Here is a 16,216-nt window from a genome sequence, read left to right as displayed (position 1 = left end):
TATTTTCTATTTTTTTATTGACATTTGAATGACAATAGGTTTCTATGTTTCCTAACAGCCTCCATCGACAACACCTCTACCGTCTGCCAATCAGAGAACAATCTCAACACCAAACCTGAGAATCAGAGCTGCAGCCAGCAGGACAACCCCACCCAGCACGTAGTCTACCCACTGCTGCTGCTGGGTCAGCTCCTGCTGGGAATTGGTGCTGTTCCCATCCAGCCTTTTGGCATCTCCTACATTGATGACCATGCAAGCAAGAAGAACTCGCCTCTTTATCTCGGTACAACCACCAAGAACGCACTAGTTTACATATACTGGATATTACCCATTACCCATTCACTCCTACACACTATGTGTGTCCTACACACACACACACATATACTATATGTGTGTGTGTGTGTGTGTGTGTGTGTGTATACACACATACATACATACACACACACACACACACACTATATACACACTATATATATATATATACTCACTATACACACTCTTCCATATACTCTTCCTTGCCCTCCTGGGCGGTGCCTCCTTCCTTCAGACTCAGGTCCTCTACCAGAGGCCTGGGAGTCTGAGGGTTCTGCGCAGGATCTTGGCTGTTCCTAGGACTGCGCTCTTCTGGACAGAGATCTCTGATGTGATTCCTGGTATCTGTTGGAGCATTCTACTCAGGTTGGGTGTTACTGCCTCTAGTGTCCCAATCACCACTGGGACCATTGTTGCCTTCATGCCCCACATTCTCTCGTTCCTCCTTAAGCCCTAGGTACTTCTCCAGCTTCTCGTGTTCCTTCTTCCTGATGTTGCTATCACTCGGGATTGCTACATCTATCACCACCACTGTCTTCCGGTGTTTATCCACCACCACTATGTCAGGCTGGTTGGCCACCATCATCTTGTCAGTCTGGATCTGGAAGTCCCACAGGATCTTGGCCTGCTTGTTCTCCACCACTTTCGGGGGTGTCTCCCACCTGGTTTCTGGGACCTCCAGTCCATACTCAGTACAGATGTTCCTGTACACTATGCCAGCCACCTGGTTATGTCGCTCCATGTATGCCTTGCCTGCAAGCATCTTGCACCCTGCTGTGATGTGCTGGATTGTCTTAGGGGCATCTCCACACAGTCTGCACCTGGGGTCTTGTCTGGTATGGTAGACCCTGGCCTCTATTGCTCTGGTGCTCAGGGCCTGTTCTTGTGCAGCCATGATTAGTGCCTCTGTGCTGTCTTTCAGTCCGGCCTTTGTCAGCCACTGGCATGTTTTCTCGATATCAGCCACTTCCTCAATTTGTCGGTGGTACATTCCATGCATGGGCTTGTCCTTCCATGATAGCCCCTCAGGTTCCTCATCCTTGGTGGGCTATTGTTGCCTGAGGCATTCACTCAGCAGTGGGTCAGTGGGGGCCATCTTCTTGATGTATTCTTGGAGGCTTGTTGTTTCCTCCTGGACAGTAGTTCGGACACTTACTAGTCCTCGGCTCCCTTCCTTTCGCTTTGTGTACAGCCTCAGGACACTGGACTTAGGGTGAAACCCTCCGTGCATGGTGAGGAGCTTCCTTGTCTTGATGTCAGTGGCTTGTATCTCTTCCAGTGGCCAGGGTATTATGCCAGCAGGGTATCTGATTACTGGCAAGGCGTAGGTTTATGGCCTGGATCTTGTGCTTACCATTCAGCTGACTTTTCAGGACCTGTCTTAACCTCTGCAGGTATTTGGCTGTGGCTGACCTCCTAGCTGCCTCCTCATGGTTACCATTTGCCTGCGGGATCCCCAGGTATTTGTAGCTGTCCTGCACATCTGTGATGTTCCCTTCAGGTAGTTCAACCCAGTCAGTTGCGATCACCTTTCCCCTTCTAGATATCATCCGCCCAGATTTGTCTAGCCCGAATGACATTCCGATGTCTTTACTGTAGATCCTAGTGAGGTGAATCAGGGAGTCGATGTCAGGCTCGTTCTTGGCATACAGCTTGATGTCATCCATGTAGAGGAGATGGCTGACGGTTGTTCCACTTCGGAACTGGTACCCATAGCCACTCTTGGTGATGATCTGGCTGAGGGGGTTTAGGCCTATGCAGAACAGCAGGGGGAACAGAGCATCTCCTTGATATATATATATATATATATCAAGGAGATATATATATCAAGGAGATATATATATATATGAATATGTAAAAGGGACCCTGGGTGGTTTTGCCCATTACTTCTGTGTACCCTTGAAAATAAGTGGTTACTGTGGTTAATCACAGTCCTTAATTCTGGGCTATTTTTCACTCAGAAATGTTGTTAAAATCAGATTAGTCTAGGCTTCAATTACTGCAAGGTTGGACTACTGTCATTCGCTGTAATTTAGGAGCCCAAAAAGTCGTGAATGTTCTCTTAACATTCAGTGTGTTTCTAGGCTGACTGACTTAGAGGCCCTGTCTGTTGTGTGAAATTGTGCACGCATGTGCACATTCTGGGGTGGCTACTCTGTTGTTTGGGTTGGTCTCAAATGTGGGTAAAAAAAAGTCTGACGAATAATGGGAACAATGTTACTACTCATCCTTTCAGGTGAAATAAAAAAATAATGCACGCTGAGCTGTGTGTTATTATCACATCAAATCAAATATCATATCAAACCTACAGAGATAATCTCATCTCCAGCTGCTCAGGTTCAGCCTCTTTTGTGTAAAGATAAGGGTGATTAAACTTCATGTTCATGTACTTTTCCTGTTGTTTCTAGGGCTCCTCTTGGCTGCGACCTCCATCGGTCCAGCCTTTGGCTTTATCACGGGCTCCATCATGTTGCGCTTCTATGTGGACTTTGACAAGTTGTCCAAGGGTGAGAGGAAACGCCGTGCTGCCAACCAAAACATGTGAAATACCTCCACTGAGGTGGAGTTCATTTGCAAGAGTTATTTTAGAAAGAAGGGAGTATTAGCCATTTACAGCTGCCTCTCCTCACAGGGCCATTCCCCTCTGCATAAAACATTACAAAGACAAATGACTTGAGGGTTAAGGTGGGTTCAGAAGTTACTGTCAGATTCAGAAGCTATTTCCTCCATTTTGTTTCCTGCACATTTGGTGTTTGAACTGGATCAAGTTGAAATGAGCAGAGGAACAAATCAAACCAGTCGTGGTGGTGGTTTTGAAATGCTGAAAGCAGAAAGACCCATTCCAAAGAGAGGTGTGAGACAGTCAGTGCAGAGTTTTCTGAACAGGTTTTTCCTGTTGATTTCCTTTGCTGCTGTGAGTCGTTACGCCAACACAAGACAGAACTAAATAACTGAGAGATGTAGTAAAACACGACGCCAACAGGCCTCAGCCCCCTGAGAAAGTCCAGTGTTGATGGCTTCATCTGTTCCATAGACACACATGTGTCCTCACCATTTGTGTGTTGTCATAAAAAGTCCAAAGCTTTAAAAGTCTCTTTTTCTCCAGGCAACATTGACTTGACCCCGAAGGACCTTCGATGGGTGGGAGCCTGGTGGCTCGGCTTCTTGGTGGCATCCTGCCTCATCTTCATCACTGCATTACCTTACTTCTTCTTCCCCAGGAACATGCCTGACCAGGTGAGAACAAAAAGGCTGACAGAAAGAGCAAGAATTTACACTAGTAATCAATCTAGCTTCAAACACACCTTTCTTATGACCAGAGACGCAATGAGTCTCCTATTGTGTCCAAACCATCTTTATGCAAAAATCTTTAAGCACTTAAATGAGTTCATTTTAAAATCCTTCAAAATCTAAATAAATAAATCCCACCATCCACGTTGAAATCAGCCATCTGTCATTTTAATATCGGTTATTTCAGTGCTTCTCCGAGCAGCTCAGACGTTGACCTCAGGAATGCTTTTAAATGAGGCCGGAAATGTGGACTTACAGTGGAAACCAGGGTGATTAGGCCAACTTTATTTATAGCGCTTTTAAAAACACTGACCATCGGGACCTTGTGTTATTGTTATCAGCTGAATTTTCTATTTCCCCTATTGTCAAATGGTGTCTCCTGATCCAACAGAAACTTTTTGTGGTTTATGTTTCATTATTCATGGTCAATTTCTAACAACCCACAGGAGGTCTCTCAACAAAGTTATCTGTTAAAAAATTAAATCTGACTGGACGCCCAAGCTGAAGCTTCTCCGTCTATCGTTACAGACATATTTCAAATCATTTGTTGTCCTGCCATTCCCACAAACAGCTGATGAATATACTTATGATGTTAAATCTGCTGAAGCAGCTAATCAGAATCATCAGGGGGAAAAGTCTTTCTGAAGCTTCTGAAAGGAATATCTCAGTTCTATGGTCCAGCCTCTGCGTTAGTTAGTGTTAGTGTAATACATTAATAACTGCACCAGATTCATCCAAACCAGAAACTCTGGATTAGCTCTGACATGAAAGCATCATCAGGAGAGCAAACCATCTCCAGGACTGCAGGAACACCCCTGAGACCTTTGACCACTCTCTGAGTCAACCCCCTGTCCCTCTCATTGTCCCTGTCACACCCCCTGTTACTGACCTCAGTCATCATGAAGTGCTGCATCTCTTTAGCATAAAATTCCTCATCGCTGTCAACATTACAGACAATGAAGAGATTGCCAATAAATAGAGGGCTGACCAGCTGTTGCCACGACAACATCAGCAAAATGAGGGAAATGCTGGAAGTCAAGATATGGTGTGATGTTACAGAAGCAGCTCTCCTTCACATGTGCAGCATCTGAAACAATGCATCAATTGATGCATGAAGTGTAACAAAGCCATAAATCAAAGCTCAAATCAAGATTCAAGATTCAAGAGTACTTTATTGATCCCTTTAGGGGGTGTCCATCAGGGAAATTAGCATCTCCAAAGAAACGTACAGCACTGTACAAAATTTCCTACCACCATTACACCCCATTAAACCTATTAAAGATAATAAAAATATAATAAAATAAGAAATAAAATAGAATAAATTAAAAAATAGAATATGAATATAAATATAAAACTATAAAAATGTTCCAGTCCTTCTGTTGGCCCTCCTCCCCCCCTGTGAGGAGTTGAACAGCCTGATGGCTCGGGGGATGAATGAGTTCCCCAGTCTGTTTGTCCTGAACTTGGGGAGGCTCAGCCTCTGGCTAATCAGGCTTCTCTGGCTGTGGATGACAGTGTGCAGAGGGTGGCGGTCATTGTTGGTCATTGTCATTGGTCATTGTCCATGATGCTCCGTAGTTTGTCAATAGTTCTCCTCTCTGCCAAATCAGAGGATCGGTTTGGCTGTGCCTCCACAAACAAAGTTCTCCAACAATTGCTCAATAGCATTCTTTCCAAATGAATCCCTGCTGCCGAATGTCCACGGGGACCTCTGCTAAAAAAAAATTCTGCTCAGCAGGCTGAAGCATTTATCAGTATATTACACTGTCAGCTTCGAATTGGAAGTTGCTTTTTCCTCTTTCCGAGGCCTCTTTTTATTGTGCCTTCTCCGTAAAGCCACTGGAGTTTTATTGAAGGGCAGAATTTTGATTTCTCAGAACTTCAACTCAGAACTTTGATTTCAACACAGGTTCCTATCAGACCAGTTTTGAGCAACATGTTGGCACAGAACATTTGAAGGTTCCTCTTATGACACTGGTGGGAAGGTTCAGCAGATTATAGTGGTTCTGTGACTGCTGCAGTGAGAGGAAGCTGCTGAAACTCACACAGAACATCTGCAGCTTAGATTCAGATCTCTGTGGTTGCAGGACTACAGAAGGAAAGACAATTCTGAGGCACGACCCTGAGCTCTATATTTACACCCCTTTTCAGCCAGACAGAGCTTTTCCTGTAGAGCCATTGCTACACTTATGAGCAGCCAAGATCAACTGTTCCAAAGGTAGAGCTGTAAAAATCCACATATCAATGGGCACCTGCAACACTTAAAGTCAGTTATCAAAGTCAAAAAAGTGTGTCTGCTGAAGAGAAAACAGATGAAAGTCCAGAACGTCATCGTGTGCAATGACATGGCCATCAGCCAACTTTATAGAATCCCCTTGGACTTTTTTCAAACTACCTTCTATATTTTTTACTTCTTGATTCTTACTCTGTAGTAAATTTGTGTATATTTATATTTATACCTCTTAAAGGAGGAAGTACTTATTTATAACTGTGCATCTTGTGCTGCTCTGTCGTTTTTATAGCTTTCAAACTGTGGGATCAATAAACGTTTATCTCATTTAACACCAGTACAGCTACAGGAAGGAGCAAAGTGGTGTTTTAGACATGTCCTGGTTTGTCTCTTTAGTCCCCTGAAAACATGTCAATTGTTGTGTTGTATCTAAAATATCGTTGTCAGAGATTCTGTCTTCAACATTCTGATCATTCTAATACAAAGACTTTTGTTTCTTGACTTTGTGGGTGGACTTACATCAGGCCACAGTGAAGCCCAATGAAAATCATATAGGACATACTGTATTTCATTACATTTTTAGGCACACGATCAAGATGATGTGCACAAGGTTTCCAAACTGGAATTGTGTTATAGTTAAATGAGCAGGTGACCACATCAGAAAAAGGAAAATATTTGGTATTGCTTTTTAACCAGAATTTTGGGGCATTTATCTGAACAACAAAGCTGTTAATGTAAACATGAGAGCAGCCGCGTACCGGCACGTGGCCCAAAACCAAAGAGACTGCTTAGTGGTTCGGAAATGTCTCACATGTGACTTTGTGCTTCCAGGAGGACACAGACGATGTGGAGCTCAGGCCAGACTGTGTGAAGAAGCAGACAGACCCTATTCAGGAACTCTCTCTTCTTCAGTTCCTCAAAAGTAAATCTTCTTTTCTGCTTCTGCTTCTGCCTGATGAGATGGAGATGAGAAGCTCCTCTCAGTCTTAGTTCATCAACAGATTTGAACAGAATTATTTCTTCTAACACTGAAAAAAATGTTCCAAAGTAATTATTTTTTGTTTTCTCATTACCGGTAGCTTGATTTATTTAATCCTCATCTATCCTCCACCGCCACCTGTCAGGTTTTCCTCAGGTTGCACTGCAAATGATGCGGACCCCCGTCTATCTGCTGGTAATCCTTGCCCAGGTTAACCAGGCAGCGCTGTTGGCTGGCCTCGCCACCTTCATGGCCAAGTTCATAGAGAGACAATTCAGCCAGACAGTCTCCTTGTCTACCATGATGATTGGTAATAGATCTTTAGCTTCATCAACATTTGAGTTTGGGCCCAGAAAATGGAGCAGATTCCGACTTCACTTTCTCTCCCGGTATGTCTCCAGGAGGAGTTTGTATCCCAGTGGCGGTACTGGGCACCATCCTGGGAGGAGTGGTGATGCGAAGGTTGAACCTGTCTGTCAGCGGCGCCAGCAAGTTGTGCACGGGCGCCGTCTTAGTCTGCCTGTTCTCCTCGTTGCCGCTGTTGCTCCTTGGTTGCTCCACCCAGAAGGTGGATGGAGTCTTCCCTCTTGGGTAACTACACAGTTGGTTATTAGGCACCAAGCACACAGATGAGAGAACCGCAGCCTTCAGCACCAACCCCCAGCAGATCTTCAGTGTTCTCACAGTCAAGTTTTTCCTGCTGTAATTTTGTTTTCAGTTCTGGTTCTCCGTCGTGCAGTGCTGGATGTCACTGTCCTCAGGGGGCGTTTAACCCAGTCTGCGGTTCCAACGGCGTGGAGTTCAGGTCTCCCTGCCATGCTGGCTGCAGCAGCATAGAGTTTGATGCCAGCGGCAAACCAAAAGTAAACATTTCTGTCCAGCTCTCTGTCACAGCTTCCAAGAAAACACCACACAAAAATTGAAATAAAAAGGGGAATTCATAGGAAAAGTGGTGAGAAGTGAAGTATCAAGTCACATCCAGTTACATGAAGTCAGATAACGCACAGCTGGATAACACAGTTAATAGTTTACAGGAAATGTGACGTTTTCCAGATACAATTCTCCATTTGGGATTTGGGTGGGAGTCTACAAAGAAATTCTCATTCCCATCATTCATGAAGTACATAAACACATTCAGCCCTGGAAAATATCAAGAGGTTTTAGTTTATTAATTCAGTTTTTTTAGATAATATTTAGTATTTTGTAATGTTGACGCATCCCAGCAGTGCCTCCTTTATAATCCTTTATTCTCTTTACATGTGCGTGCATTGCTTAAAAGACTCAGTAAAGTCTAAATTGTAGGTGTGTGTGTGTGTGTGTGTGTGTGTGTGTGTGTGTGTGTGTGTGTGTGTGTGTGTGTGTGTGTGTGTGTGTGTGTGTGCAGAATTACACTGACTGCCGGTGTGTGGATGGTCTGGGCTTCGCCTCTGCTGGGACCTGTGGAAGTGGCTGCTCCCACCTGTTGTTGCCTTTCATGGTGCTTCTCGCCATCACCAGCTTCGTGGCCTCCTTCTCACAGACGCCCTCCTTCATGATGATCCTCAGGTATGTGCTATCCACAGGACCTTCAACCCATAAATAATTTATGTTACAGATAAAAAATGTTTTCCCTTTTTAGACTTTGGCTTTTCAATCTGATGTAATAATAAACATTAGATCTGGTTGGAGTTTGTTGCTTTGTGTCTCCACCGCAGGACGGTCCCTGCGGAGTACAAGTCCTTGGCCGTGGGAGTTCAGTACATGATGTTCAGGCTGCTTGGTAAGTCCAGTCTGCCACCACCAACGCCACTAGCACTTACTGAAATATTTAAGAAATTTCCCTTCAAACCTGATTATCATATACAGCCATCAGGTAAACTGGTTCAGTTTCAGAAATTGCTCATGGGAAATGTAGTCCCATTTCTTCATTTTCACCTGCTATAGCTGGACTCATTAGTCAAATGTAAATCTGTGTGTAGCGTTTTTACCTGGTCCGGTGTTGTATGGGAGTGTCATTGATACCACCTGCATCCTGTGGGGCCGAAAGTGTGGGAAGCAGACTTCCTGTCTCTACTACAACCTGGACAAGTTCAGACAGAGGTGAGTCTGACCTTCTGTTTTGTTATATTTGTTATTTCTTTGCAGTAACATATTTATCAAGGACATTCAATTCTGCAGTGGAAGGAGAGGAGGACCACAAGGAAGATATTCAAAATGTGATAAAAGAGTATCATGACAGATGGAGGACAATATTACAAATGTTAACAGGCCACGAAGTTAACATTCAAGCAGATGTTATGGCTAATCTCTGTAGCATAGGCCTCTTAGAAACCCAGAGCCTGGCCTCAAAAACAAACAATAGTAGGAAAATCTATCACTTTTATCAGGAACCTTGAGCGGGTCCAAATGCCAAATTCTGTTTTGGCTTCAACAATCAAAAAACTGAAATCCTGAAATCCTTAACCAGAAGACTTGTTTCAGAATAGAGTCTGTGATCATGTGTGTGTGTGTGTGTGTGTGTGTGTGTGTGTTGTGTGTGTGTGTGTGTGTGTGCGTGTGTGTGTGTGTGTGTGTGTGTGTGTGTGTGACGTGTGCAGGTTCCTGGGTCTGATGGCAGTGTTCGTGGGCGGTGCGCTGCTCAGCTTCCTCCTGACGATCGTGGTTCTGAGAAGAAGAGAAAAAGCCCTCCAACCTCACTGCAAAGGAAAGTATGAGCTGGTCAACGGGAACCAGAAAACAACTGAGAAAGATTCATCTGAAGAAAAGGAACTGAAGACCTGAGAGCAGAGAGAACTGGTGTTTCCTGAAAAGCTCATCCACACACTGACATTGAGGGCCTCCACATGTTAAATGGTAGTAATACTCCTTTTCCCATATTTTACTACAAGAAATAGTCAGAAAACTGACTGAGTGGCAGCTCCACTCAAGGAGCTTTTCAAGGAGGAATTCTGCTGTCAGCATTTAACATAAAAAACTGGTCAGAATTCGTTGTTACTTTATGAATAAATCTGTGAATATTTTCATTTATAAGCTTTTTGGGCCAGGTCAGTTGCTCTACTCTTGTGGAGATTGACCCAAGATTCAGAGGATCTGAAATCACAGGTGAAACTGTCGAGATCAGGCACCAAAGGTAGCATGAAGATCTCGCCTCTGCTGGTCTGTCCAGTCAGCAGTGTCCTCATCTTTATGGTACCAAGCCACAGAAAATCACAGACAGAAATCACATGAGCAGTTATCATCAACAACTAAACAATAGAAGATATCTTTTCTCAGTGTCTATTGTGATAACCAAGAGGGCTGATGAGCACTTCTGCTACCAGCCACCAATGGGCCACCCATGACTGCCATTCGTGCTCTTCATCTGCCTTACAATGTGAATTCCAATTTTTACTTCTGAATTAAGCTATATTTTAATGATTCTTTTGTATTTTCTACTTTGAATTTTAATGTTGAAATTGTTTTGCCTGTGGAGGCCACTGGGAGTCAAACAGCCTGGAGAGAAACAGGTGCCTCTGTTGGGCTTCACTACATTGTTTCACACTCATCAGATGACACATTACTGACACATGCGGCTTTTGTATGAATTCAGCTCTGAAAGTGCAGTCAAATCTAGTTTTATGCAACTATATCAGTTTTGAATCATTTGTCATTTTTCTAAAATAAACTCTTTGCACAGAGAATAATGTGGACATTATTTTATGTCATTCAGACCCCTCCTGTAGGTCTTCCTGTCCACTAACTTAAATATTTATGTCTTTCCACTCACATCACTGTTGCTGTAATGTTCTCAGAATGTCAGTAGTGATATAATTCACATGTGATCTGCACAAGAGGGCAGTTTGTGTTTTTAGGAAGTAGTTTTTTACTGTCTAGAAATAATGCTGAGGTCTGTTGGCAGGGTGAACAGAGCAGAGGTGATCCCTGCAAGCTAAAATAAACACATCAGAAACAACAACAGAATGGATGTTTGCTGCTTTTCTGCAACCATTCCATGTTAATATACCATAGTTAATCATAACTACTGGCACACACTGACCAGTAAATCTTGCCTATTCTCTCTTTAACAGCACACAGAGAGAAGTAAAGTGACAGTTCTAATCCCTGTGAACTTTGTCACAGCACTATTATAAAACATTCCTGAGTTCTTATCTCTCACAGTCAGACAAGCCCCGGCTGATATTCTGCTGGCAAAGATTATAACCAATGCTGAAAGCAAAGATGGGCTCATTTTCTGCTGCAAGTTCATGCATGAATCTTCAGCCACAAAAATACTGTCAAAACGTCCACTTGTTGTTGCTCAACAAAGTAAACAGAGTGCAGAACCTAGTGTAGGAGGTTGGGTTCAGTTACATTCCAGGATTATTAGTAATTCATCATTTGCATCTGTCTTCCCAGCAGATTTGGGTCATTGCATCAGACTAGATCACACGGGATGAACAATATGATTTTATGCAAACAACTGAGATCTGGTAATGTCTAATAATACAAATAACTTGATCCAACCACACTGTGAAAAGAGGTGTGTGATTATTTAATTTAGCAGTTATGAGACAAGAAGGGGCTGTCATATGCTCATGGCCCTGCTGCAGCGCTCCCTTATCATGCAGTTCACACCCGCCACTGATATCAATGTTCCAACAGTGAAGGTTTTATTCTGAATATGTAATATAAAAGACTGTAAATGCCACACCGTCCATTCCAAAACACACACAGACAAAACTCTGACTCTAACCCCAACAACCTATTTGACCATCTCACACTCAAAGGAAATGAAGGAACATCCTTTCAAAATGTGATCAGTATTCTTTAGGTTGGGAAGGGTCATTACACTGGAGTTTCGAAAATAAAGACCTCTCCTTCCTAAGGTGACCCATGCCCATCCCCTTGTTTCCTGCTGCCTGACTTCTAACACTGGTTGTGACACAGTTTCCTCTTGAACTTCTGCAGAAATCCTCTGAGGAGCAGAAGTCACAACTGAGACCTTTGAAACTCATTATTTATCAGAACTAACAGAAGAGGCGGAAATAGATTAAGTGAATGTAAACAAACACCGATCAAATAGTTACTCGTTCTAAGTTGGCAAATAAATGTGTTTGAGTCATAAATACACAGGGACGTGAATAAAGAGATGGAATACTCAGGAGTTATTAGTTTCTGTCCGAGGGGGCGGATTTCTGTTTCTAATGTTTTGTGTCCCTCTAGTGAGAAAACTTGTGATAGCAGGCGCTGACAGGAATACGCCTGAACAAAATCTGAGAGGTTACAGATTGAAAGTTTTATTTATTGTTCATTTTAAACCTGGAATTTGTGAGGAACATCCAAAATGCCCTCACAAGAGAACTCAAGTAAATCCTCTCAAAAGCCTACAAATCTATGTAATAAGAATCTGTTATTGTGACATTCCATGAAATTCACTCAGTGTTGTTTTAGTGACTTGCTATCAGGCAGCTGTAGCTTTACATTGCATATTATTTCCCAATTTCTCATAAATTCCGAATGTTAACATAGACTTCAGATTCTGTTAAAGATTTTTTGAATATGAAATATGAAGGTTTATCAAACTCAGCAGATCATGAGATGGAATCCAAGACTGTTTTCCATTACATATTTTTTTGAAGAAACTGCCACATCTAACCACAAGTATTCTTTTATTGTCATCTTTATTTTCTTACACAAATGAAAACATTTGATTTTTTTTTGTACGAAGAGGTCCTTTGAAAGTCTCAGAGTATCGTCAGCGTGTTTGTGAACCCAGATCAAAATATTTCAACATGAAAAATTGATCAAATATCCTTAAATGTATCTGCAACCAAAAGCAAACACCTGAAATCTCTCCTAGGACCTGCTAAGAGTGTGTGTGTGTGTGTGTGTGTGTGTGTGGTGTGTGTGTGTGTGTGTGTGTGTGTGTGTGTGTGTGTGTGTGTGTGTGTGTGCATGTGTTAAATTGTCAGGCCAGTAGGGTTGACCACCCTGCCGATGAAGAGCAATGCCCCCGACGTTTCATCCCGAATCAGGTAGAGGAATGGCCGGTCAGCTCGGTAGGACAGGTGTGTTGGTGCCGAACTAGAGGGGGGGTACTGGTTCCCTTCAGGTGCCATCTCCATGACAACCTTGTGGTTGACACTTGTGAGTTTAACAGGCTGAGGTGAGATCTTCTGCAACTCTGTGTTCAATAGCCAGTCAGAAAGACCTGCAATGGAGGTAGAGAGGTAGGATGGCTGAGGGTGGGGGGGCAGAAATTGATTGATTTGGGGCCTTTAATGAACTTTTAAACACATTTGATGCTTCTTGTTGCAAGAGGGTGCACATTCAGCCCCCTTTGTACTGTTGCAAGATGGAGGTCTTCCACTCACCTAGGTCCCCCAGCAGTGGAAGCAGGTCTTTGGAGTAGCTGAGCCTGAGGACAGGCAGAGTGAGGGACACCTGGGCAGGAAGAAGCGTCATGGAGAGGTCCTGGACAAACTCAGCGGTTAGACTCTCCTCTAGCTGAGTCATGTTGGATGATAGGTCGTCTGGTAGGAAAAGGAACATGCTGACGTCATCTTGCATCGGGATCTGAGCGATCTGGAGGAGACAGTGGGCTGGGGTCACCTCAGAGGCTACACTCCTTTAGATGCTCCCAAACTGTGTCAGCTACGACATCACACCATTCGCCCCAGCATATCCACGTGTACATACAGACATGACAGGAGCTGCACCACACTATCAAACACTGACGGATACAGTTACCGTGCACTTCAAATCGGAATCGACGCCCATTTTGACAGGATAGTTATCCTGTTTCATCATGGGGATACTGACAGGTGCCCCATCAGCAACTTGAAAGGTGTCCATTGCTCCACTCTGACTAAACCGCGTCACCCACTTCCCTGTTTGATGACGACAACAAGAACACCACAGGAGTGAGAAGAGGACTGGCAGGCCAATGTGCTTGGGGGAATCTGACCTACCTTTGAAGTAGGCAGCACTAACGGCGTTGGCTCCAGAGTTGCGTGGGAAATTTGAGGCCAGGAAGCCCTGCACCTTCCTGCCTGTCTGCTGCGACACCCAGTCATTGACTTCTTTTATATCCTTTCCCAGCACGGCTTTGGGACGAACGTTATATTGCTTTTCCACAAGCGCCAAGAATTCCTGCTTCAGACGAAGACCTGCAGACACATCCTCAATCAGATGTCTTCTGCTCTGTTTTTGTTGTGTTGTAAATGTCTTCAATTCTGCACCATCGTTTTTGACCAATGACACTCCAGTGTGAACCTACGACGTGACAGGTAGAGGCGTGCGGCGGTGCTCAGGCCTTTGCCGGGCGCCTTGACCGTGGCCAGGATGTTTTTCAAGGTGTCGTGGAGCTGAGGGTCCTGCAGGGTGTGGTACCTCAGCGCTCTGAACAGCTGACTCTGAGCATGTTCAGATCCTCCTGGGTAGCATGAAAAAAGTACTCTGCTCAGACTTTGCCTGTTTTGTTCTGGCTTCCTGCTACTACAGCCATCAGCCACAATGTTAAAATGATTGTGTGACCTCTATGCCGATCGGAGATCAAACCACTGTCAGCTATACCTTGAGTCAAATATAGTCCAGGACAACGTGCAGAACGCTGAACTAGAGTTAAATCCCCCAAGTAAAGGTGGTATCTGCACTAGTATAATGTGTTACTACATTATAATTTCATATTAAAGCAGTTTAAAAGCTTGATTTCAGGATTTGTGTTGTCACCCATTGAGAGCTGTGTCAGCACCGCGGAGACGCTGATAGGGGCCAGAAAAACATTGTTCCCAGCTTCCTGGCTAGCCAGAGCACGGAAAAGGTTGTAGCCGAAGTCAGAGGTGGCGGCGCCCATCTTGGTCTGTGCCGTGGTGAAAAGCTCGACATGTTCTTCCTCTGCCATGGACTCCTCAGCCTCTGTCTCTGACTGTAGCACAGACATAAGGATGAACATCAGCAGGTTCTACTGCTCCTGCAGTGTTGGTAGTAAAATCAGACATTTACCTGAGCTTGGCAGAATCTCAGAATGACACCAATCACCAGCAGGAAAGTAGTTCCTTTCATCCTGGAGGACAAACACAGAAAACATTTCAACACAAGTCTGATCAGACAGATTTAGAACATTCAGGACAGACAGTTTGTACATTACAAGAACAAGGTGCTACTTTATGTCCCACAGCTGGTTTACGTTTGTGTGGACGAATGTAAACCAGCTGAAGATTGATGATCCAAGATCAACGACACTATTGTTCAAATCCATCTGAGCTTGAACAAATGTTGCCTGAATTTGTTCATTTTAGCCCTTCTACAAACATCTGGAGTTGGTTGTCTGGAAACACACACACACACACACACACACACACGCTCATGCACACGCAAGATGGGAAATCCAGATGGGGTTGCCAAAAATGTCTTGAGGCAGCAGTTCCTTTTTGCTGACGATTCCTTTTCAACTCCAAATCTGAAACTACAAGATTTGGATTTAATACAGAATCAAATAATGATGAGTTTTATTTCTTCTATATTAGGACGTAATATGGAAATAAAATAGTAAGAAATGTATGTATGTGGTTTTTGCAGGGTGTCCCTTCCAGGGATCAGACCTGCAGCTCAAATATCTCCTGCTGTGACCTGAATTATATTCAGTGATGGGTGAGATGGTTAGAAGCTCAAACAAGCTATCAAACAGTAGAACCATTAAACACGCCCAGACCCTTCCAGGCAGACAAACCCTGCAAACAGGCCGTTATGTAAACTGACTGGAGGCACTCCAGCTGTGATTGTGTGTTTTGGCAGCGCGACGCGAAAAAGCTGCAGTAAATTTCATGTTTGGACAATCCATTTAAAAAACAAAGAGAAAAGTCGTTTTACTTATCGAGAACGTAAAAATAAATGGATCTTAGAATGTCTTCAGACTATGTGCGTTGTTCCATATCTGTTGAAAGAATAAGTGGGTGATGATACAATGTGCAAATTGTCTCCTGATCTGTTAAATTCAAGTCTTAAACCACGACCCAAAAGAACCAGAAGCGTAAAACGTCCCAAACGAAGCACGCAAAGGCGCACTCACCTCTCCGCTGCTCTCGGACGCTCCACGTCGCTCAGACTGTCTGCTGTTTGCGGAGGAGAGGCGGCTTCGCTCTGCGGACGCCCCCTTGGATGTGCGCCCGGAGCGCAGCGCGTTCCCGCCGAGGCGAGGGCGCGCAGAGTAACCGGACACTTCTCTAATTATTCTGGTCTGATTTCATGTTTGATGTTGGTAAATGGCGTCGCACTTCTGCCCAAAGTTTCTGTACTTGTTAAACAGTTCATGAACCCTAACCCACATCTATTTTGTAATAAAAACAAATTCTAAAAACCAGCACTAAATTATAAGGGCTGTGAACAACTAGATCTCTCTTCATTAGCGTCTGACTGACATATAGCTGGTTTGCAAATTGCTGACA

The 16,216-nt window shown here is 43.9% G+C and overlaps 2 protein-coding genes across 5 annotated transcripts in view; one reads left to right on the top strand and one right to left on the bottom strand.

The window, feature by feature from the left end:
* Nucleotides 1-10,474, top strand: part of slco2b1 (solute carrier organic anion transporter family, member 2B1) — a 13,449-nt gene extending 2,975 nt beyond the window's left edge. For both annotated transcript variants that reach the window (XM_057054187.1, XM_057054186.1), the window contains exons 6-16: nucleotides 59-283; nucleotides 2,721-2,819; nucleotides 3,419-3,549; nucleotides 6,665-6,755; nucleotides 6,958-7,122; nucleotides 7,214-7,403; nucleotides 7,531-7,675; nucleotides 8,197-8,357; nucleotides 8,507-8,571; nucleotides 8,771-8,891; nucleotides 9,389-10,474. In XM_057054187.1, coding sequence (XP_056910167.1) covers nucleotides 59-283; nucleotides 2,721-2,819; nucleotides 3,419-3,549; nucleotides 6,665-6,755; nucleotides 6,958-7,122; nucleotides 7,214-7,403; nucleotides 7,531-7,675; nucleotides 8,197-8,357; nucleotides 8,507-8,571; nucleotides 8,771-8,891; nucleotides 9,389-9,572 — 1,577 coding nt within the window. In that variant the 3' untranslated portion in view covers nucleotides 9,573-10,474. The remainder of the gene's footprint in view (nucleotides 1-58; nucleotides 284-2,720; nucleotides 2,820-3,418; nucleotides 3,550-6,664; nucleotides 6,756-6,957; nucleotides 7,123-7,213; nucleotides 7,404-7,530; nucleotides 7,676-8,196; nucleotides 8,358-8,506; nucleotides 8,572-8,770; nucleotides 8,892-9,388) is intronic.
* Nucleotides 10,475-12,422: 1,948 nt separating this feature from the next.
* serpinf1 (serpin peptidase inhibitor, clade F (alpha-2 antiplasmin, pigment epithelium derived factor), member 1) lies at nucleotides 12,423-15,933 on the bottom strand. 3 transcript variants are annotated; one of them, XM_057054190.1, is made up of 8 exons: nucleotides 15,841-15,933; nucleotides 14,775-14,835; nucleotides 14,502-14,697; nucleotides 14,050-14,205; nucleotides 13,742-13,939; nucleotides 13,521-13,660; nucleotides 13,145-13,355; nucleotides 12,423-12,981 (listed from the first exon to the last, which is right to left on the bottom strand). In XM_057054190.1, the coding sequence occupies exons 2-8, from the start codon at nucleotides 14,832-14,834 to the stop codon at nucleotides 12,731-12,733; spliced, it is 1,212 nt and encodes a 403-aa protein (XP_056910170.1). In that variant the 5' UTR covers nucleotide 14,835; nucleotides 15,841-15,933; the 3' UTR covers nucleotides 12,423-12,730. The 3 variants fall into 3 exon arrangements, with proteins under 3 accessions (XP_056910170.1, XP_056910171.1, XP_056910172.1); XM_057054191.1 differs by lacking the exon at nucleotides 15,841-15,933 and adding an exon at nucleotides 14,920-15,834; XM_057054192.1 differs by lacking the exon at nucleotides 15,841-15,933 and adding an exon at nucleotides 14,959-15,834.
* Nucleotides 15,934-16,216: the final 283 nt, after the last annotated feature.

This window comes from Takifugu flavidus, chromosome 14 (genome assembly GCF_003711565.1).
Source record: "Takifugu flavidus isolate HTHZ2018 chromosome 14, ASM371156v2, whole genome shotgun sequence".
NCBI lineage: Eukaryota > Metazoa > Chordata > Actinopteri > Tetraodontiformes > Tetraodontidae > Takifugu > Takifugu flavidus.
Note: the sequence above shows the minus strand (reverse complement) of the source record. Positions and strands in the feature narration are given on the sequence as shown.